Here is a 6,764-nt window from a genome sequence, read left to right as displayed (position 1 = left end):
TCAGTGGATAGAGCGTCGGCCTGCGGACTAAAGGGTCCCAGGTTCGATTCCGGTCAAGGGCATGTACCTTGGTTGTAGGCACATCCCCAGTAGATGTGCAGGAGGCAGCTGATCGATGTTTCTCTCTCATCGATGTTTCTAACTCTCTCTCTCCCTTCCTCTCTGTAAAAAAAATAATAAAATATATATTTAAAAAAAGAAAAAAAATGGTTAAGATGGTAAATTTGATAGTTACGTATCTTTACCACAAAAAAAAAAACAACACATTTCTTATAAAGTTACTAGAGGCCCAATGCACAAAATCTGTGCAAGGGGCTCGGCCCTCGCAGCCCCGGCTTCGTCTGGAAGGTCGTTCCAGTCATCTGGATGGTCGTTCCACTGTTCGGCCATCCAGTCTAATTAGCATATTATGCTTTTATTATTATAGATGGTAGTGGAGGGTGCAGATAGCTGAGTGTTCTGACAGAATACTACTCCCCTTTCTTTAATTTGTTAAGCAGTGAGAAGACTTCTTTTGCTGATAGGGAGGAAAATTAAAGACAGCAACACCATTCCAAAGACCTTCCTATATGTTATATTAATGGGCAAGGACATAAAGAATTTAGAATCCCTAAAATGCAACAACTGCTATTTCATTCCAATTTATGTTAGTCTAATCAGGCTTTACCAGTTCAGTCATGTCAGTGTGGGAAAAAAAAAAATCAAACAAATCGAATACTTAAGTCATGTAAATGTGACTACTTGGTGTATACAGATAGATATTATGGTCTACTAATAACTGTATTTTGTGTTCTTTGTGCTAGTGCAATAAAATGCTTTTCAAAAAATGCTTTGAAAATATTATTCATGGACTAACCATAACATGCAAGAAAAATAACATTATATGATCAATTCACAAAAACAATAGAACAAAATTATTAAAAAGCAAGAATTTTACTAGACCTACCCTCTTCCTTTGTCTGTGAAAGATTCTATAACTGTTCCTTCCACTGGACCTGTGGGGTCTGCTTTCAATTCTAATATTTCTGCAAGAGTAATTGTTGCCTCTGCCAAAGCCATCAGGTTATCCCCCTTAACAACAAAACGAGTTAATATACATTAATATCATCTGTAAATGTAAATACTAGGGTCAGAAAGCCAAATAATCCTTGACAATTATATTTTTCTCTTTAAGCATTAAAAGCATAATTATGCAATTGTAAGGAAGGAAGGGAGGAAGGGAGAGAGAGATAAACAAGAAAACCTGATCCAGGGACAGATATTGCAAAGAACAGTGGCTATTTTTTTTTTTAAGGCCATTAGAGGTGCTTGTTAATACCCTTTCATAAACACATACTTCATTCTCTCTTTCTCTCCTCCATCTATCTCTATAACTGTGATTTCTTCCTCTAACCCTCTTTACAATGATACTTCATATTGAAGTTCTATTCAATGTGACAAACTTTCGCATCTATTTTTTCATTTGATCCATTGTAACTACCCAACTGTGCAAAAATAAAAATTCACTTCACCTCCCTGGATCTTCTTTCCTCAAATGAAGGACTAGATTACATGATTCTTCCACCTTTCATGACCTATCTTTACTATGCTTTCTAGAGTTTAAAGATCACGCAGCTGATAACTGGTGATGGAACTGGAACTGATGGGTAAGGGATTTTTCATTCTCCCTGTCAGCTAAGAGATTGCTCGCAGTTGTTAGAGAGTATAAAACAACAGAGACAACTGTAAACAAAATACTTTGCGTACCCCTCTACTTATTCCTAGTATTTATTCTAATTTATAAAATGCTGCTCTGAAAAACAATGCTGGGGTTGTTTCTTTGCATAACGTAGACCTCTATATCAGCCTTGAGAAAGGAGGCCCCATCTTACTTCCCTGTCCCTCTCTCCTACCTCCCTCCATTCCCCAAGAATCATCTCTGCCATGTCCTCAGATTTGCCTAAGCAGCTTTACATCTATCTATTCATCTGAAGGTATTTGGACAGAAAAGGCAGCCATGTCTTCAAATGCTTTAATCTTACTATATGACTTTCAGAGTGCAATAGCAATCCAGGTATAGTGGAAAGATAACAAAGTAAGGTGGCATTTTATGAGTGTCAATAGCATGGTTATACTATTAAAGAAGGCATAATTTCTAAGCATCTTGGAAGTAACAGAATTAGGAAAAATAAAGATAAAATGAGATTTAATTGAAAAATTGTGGCCAAATACAGCACCATCCCTCAATGAATGATCAGGGGGGAAAAGTCTGTACTATGAGTAAATGATGGAATATGATAAAAAATGGAAATTGTTACTTAGCAGCAAACTGCACAGGATAAAAGTATTAAAAATGCTGTCACAAAGCAGGTACTGAGTTTCCTTGGTGTTTTTCAAACAGAAAAGAATAACTGGTAATTTAAAAGAAAACAGAATTCATCATAAATAACATTATAAAACTTATAACAATTTAATTCCCCAAAAAACTGAGTCAATCACTTACAAACTGAACCCAAATGTTTCCTCTTTGTATTAGTGACAATTTTTTATTTGTTTAAATCTTTCTTAAGTGCCCTAAGACCTTGATAGTTTTTCACTATAAAAGCAAGCACTTTTTATTAACAACTGTATTTCATTTTTGCTTAAAACAGTCTTTAGCCAACTCATACCCTACCCACATCATTCACTATTTATTCTTCTCATTCTAAGTATTTCATAATAAGAAAAGCATTAGGTTTAGACTCCATTATCATCAGCTATGTAACCCTGGATTGGTGACTGACCTTTTTAGCCTAATTTCTAATCTTCCAAACCAGGAAGATACCAGTTTTGCCTAGTACCCAGAGAATTCTGAAACAACAACAGAAATTATATATGTCAAAATGCTCTTCAGGCATAATGCACTATAAGCATTCCCATCTGAACACATCATCTATGCGTTTACCGTAAGTGCAGAGACATGCACTGCCTGTACATCACCTCCGTAATCTTCACACACAACATCATAAGCTAGCAGTTCTTTCTTCACTTTTTCAGGATCAGCCTCAGCTTTGTCACATTTGTTTATGGCAAGGACAATAGGCACTGAAAGAGACAAAGTTAAGAAGAGTGCAAATGGCACCTTTAATCCCAGGTGTTCACAATGAAGACACCAACCTGTTCTGGCTTTCTCTTTACTCAGTGGATGTACTTATCTAACAAAAGACCTAAAAAGACCCACTCTTTAGACCCACTGTACTCTACTTTCTACACACAAAGGATTGTAGCTGTGAGATGTCAAACTGCAATTATAAGCAGATTCTGAATTAAGAATAGATGCTAAGATGATTTAAAACAAAAAGGTATGTTGAGTAGAGAAAGGCCTATCCTTAAACCTGAAAGCAAGATCAGCAATTATACGGGAGATAATCTCCAGAAAAAGATCAAGAGAAGATTCTAACTGAATTCGGGCGTCATTAGATGATTTGCCTATTCTTTCTAGGAGCTACTGACTCATTGTTAAAACCTAACATTTTGCCGAACCGGTTTGGCTCAGTGGATAGAGCATCGGCCTGCGGACAAAAAAAAGACCGTACCCTTTTATGTAATGATGTTTACTTTGAATTTATATTAGTTCACACAAACACTCCATCCATGCTTTTGTTCCGGCCCTCCGGTCCAGTTTAAGAACCCAGTGTGGCCCTCGAGTCAAAAAGTTTGCCCACCCCTGTTCTAGGAGCTACTGACTCATTGTTAAAACCTAACATTTTACCCTGGGGTGAAATTAGGAATCATTACCGTGAACTTACCTTTGGATTTACAGCAACTCTTTATTCATACATTTAGCTTGGTGATACATAGTAGATTCTCAATAAATGTTTACTTAATGAATGGACCAACCAATCTTATAATCTACCTGTTATTACTAAACATACCCTCTCATTAGAGAAATCACACAAAATTCTAGCAGGTAATTCTCTTGTTGGGTTTCACCAACTGTAATTTTCTCAGGTATCAAAGGAACATAAATTGAAAACAAACACACAAGAAAGCTCTGCGCCCTGGCTGGGTGGCTCAGGTGGTTGGAGCGTCATCCTGTGTACATACCCCAGTTGCAGGTTCAATCCTCAGTTGAGGTGCATATGGGAGGCAACCAATTGATGTTTTCTGTCATATAAATCGTCTCTCTCTCTCTCTCCCCCTTCCCCTCCTACTAAAATAAATAAATACATACATACACACATACATAAATACATCCATAAATCAATCAATCAATCAATAAATAAAATAAACAAATCCTCTGGTGAGGATTAAAAACAAAACAAACTATGCAATCCATAACCTACTACTGTGAAAAAGTACATGCCATATAGATAAGACCAAAAGAACAGGTATAGAAAGCATGATGTAAAAAATATATCAGTGTGGCTCAGTGGTTTAGTGTTGACCTATGAACCAGGAGGTCATGGTTTGATTCTTGGTCAGGGTACATGCATGGGTTGCGGGCTAGATCCCCAGAGTGGGGGGTGCAGGAGGCAGCTGACCAATGATTCTCTCTCATCATTGATTCTATCTCTCTATCCCTCTCCCTTCTTCTCCGAAATCAATACAAATATATTTTTAAAAAATATCATGTATCTTAACCAACTGCTCTGTTATGGGATCCCTGGCAAATTTATCACTCTCTTCTTTTTATTATATTCCCTAAAATCATTAAGAACAGAATCCATTCCACAAAGGCAATTTTGAGAAATTAAAAAGGAAAGAGAGTAACACTGAAAGCTAGAAGATCAGATGCCAAATAAACAGTAGAGAAAGAACTGTACTTGTGATCACAAGTCCCAAATTGAATCCTGCTACACTCTTCTAAGTATTAACGTCTGTGGGAAAATAATTCAACTGTCTTTGAGCCTTATCTGTAAGAACAGCTATAATAACCCTGAGATTGCCATGAAGACTAAATGAGCAACATGGGCACTATCCCAGAACAGTGGCTCTTGCCATAGCACCTTGAGCATCTTTGGCATGCTGAATGGATTCTACCGTTTGTTTCATCACTCCATCATCTGCAGCTACAACCAGTATGATAATGTCGGTGACCTGAGCACCCCTGGCTCTCATCGCTGAGAACGCAGCATGTCCTGGAGTATCGAGAAAGGTTATCTTCTCCCCAGAAGGCAGAGAGACTGTGGAAACAGAAGTCCAAGAACACTAAGAACTCAAACAGGTACTTTCTCAACATGAAGAAATAGATGTGACATTATCAAACACAACTAATTCTTTAAAATAATTTTATTCCTTCCATTAATCTTAATCAGAACAATTGATAATGTACCGGCGAAACCTGTAGGGTTTTCTTTGCATGTAATAATTTCAAACTAAAACTCTTCATCTTTCTAGAATATAACTACTTTCATAAATGTACCAAATAATATCTATTCTGGAGAGAGAATACACTGAGGATTACATAGGTAGCCACCCCTGCATAGCAAACATCAGCTGCACAACTGCCTTGAATAACAAAGGCTATTTCATATATAATCGGTATCTCAGGATTTGAGTCCAAAAGCCTTGTGTTTAAACTCTGGCTTTGCCACTTACTAGCTGTGTAAGTACCTTAACCAAGTACCTTAACTTAAACAAGCCTCAGCCTCCTTACTTGTAAGCAGGAATATTGATACCTACCTAATGATAGTTTTTGAAGATAAAAAAGATAAAGTATATAAGGTGCTCAGCACAGTGCTGGGCACATGCTAGGTGCTCAGTAAACGGTAGCTATTATTTATTGCCACAACCTAGCATTGAAGAATTTAAGCTCATGAACTAAGAATGGGCTAGAATAGAAAGATAATATAATTTTCTTCTTAAAGAATGTACAAAATAAACTTTATTAACCACCTGCTCTACACTTCATCAAACCAATGGCTTTAACCTTTAGCCTTTCCTTTTACTTTGAATTTGTACATTTCATACTATGACACTAGGTTTAAGGAAGAATATATGGAGTTCCCAAGCACATTGTAAGATAATTTGTGTTCATACCAAGAAAGGCACCAATGTGCTGAGTGATGCCTCCAGCTTCCATTGCTGCCACTTGAGTTTTTCGCAGTTTGTCAAGTAACGTCGTTTTCCCATGATCAACATGACCCATTATAGTTACCACTGGGGACCTTGGGGTTAATAAAGCTGGATCTGCCTGGGGCCTACAATTACAGCAAAGGAATTTCATTTCTTAAACATCAGAACAGTTGATAGCCAGTGAACTGATTTGCAGTTATCTATGTGAACTGCCATTAACGATAAAACCTAACATTCAGCATCCCTTAGACCAAAGTATTTTCCTCTTCTATGCATACAACTTACGACAAAATATGTGACTACACACCTACAGTTGACATCTTCATAACAATGAGAAATGAATAAAAAATTTTAAGATTCAGGATCAATATATAAACTTTAAAAAAAACCCTTAAGAGTTTTATAATAACCTGAATATACTGATGCTTTAAGCACTTCAAAGAAAAGTTTAACATCATTTTAATTGCAAAAGAAATTTTAAGGCAACCCTTTCTACTAAAAAGTGTGAGTAAAACTATGTGGTCTCTTTCCCCCAATATATATTGTTACATTTTACCTTCTCACGGCATCTTTATTTTCTCTGACTTTGTCCTGTTTTAATTTGCTCCATTTTAACTTCATTCCTGCCTTCTTTATCACTTCTTTGATCCAGACTTCATCTAAATGTGAGTCTGCTTCTAGTGAATCTATGTCCATAGTAGTGTTCAATAAAGCTTCATAAATAAAAT

The 6,764-nt window shown here is 36.6% G+C and overlaps 1 protein-coding gene across 1 annotated transcript; it reads right to left on the bottom strand.

Annotated features, from left to right (window-relative positions):
- Positions 1 to 946: 946 nt before the first annotated feature.
- On the bottom strand, positions 947 to 6,759 carry LOC102434818 (translation initiation factor IF-2, mitochondrial-like; the record flags this gene model as incomplete). Its single annotated transcript, XM_023749429.1, has 5 exons — positions 947 to 1,071; positions 2,924 to 3,063; positions 4,968 to 5,144; positions 6,001 to 6,161; positions 6,593 to 6,759. Coding segments are annotated over 5 exons (770 nt in total), but the record flags the coding sequence as incomplete, so codon positions are not given.
- Between the last annotated feature and the right edge of the window lie 5 nt (positions 6,760 to 6,764).

Source organism: Myotis lucifugus, unplaced genomic scaffold, assembly GCF_000147115.1.
Source record: "Myotis lucifugus unplaced genomic scaffold, Myoluc2.0 scaffold_8721, whole genome shotgun sequence".
In the NCBI taxonomy this organism is placed as follows: Eukaryota; Metazoa; Chordata; class Mammalia; order Chiroptera; family Vespertilionidae; genus Myotis; species Myotis lucifugus.
This window is presented reverse-complemented; position numbering and strand designations above follow the sequence as displayed.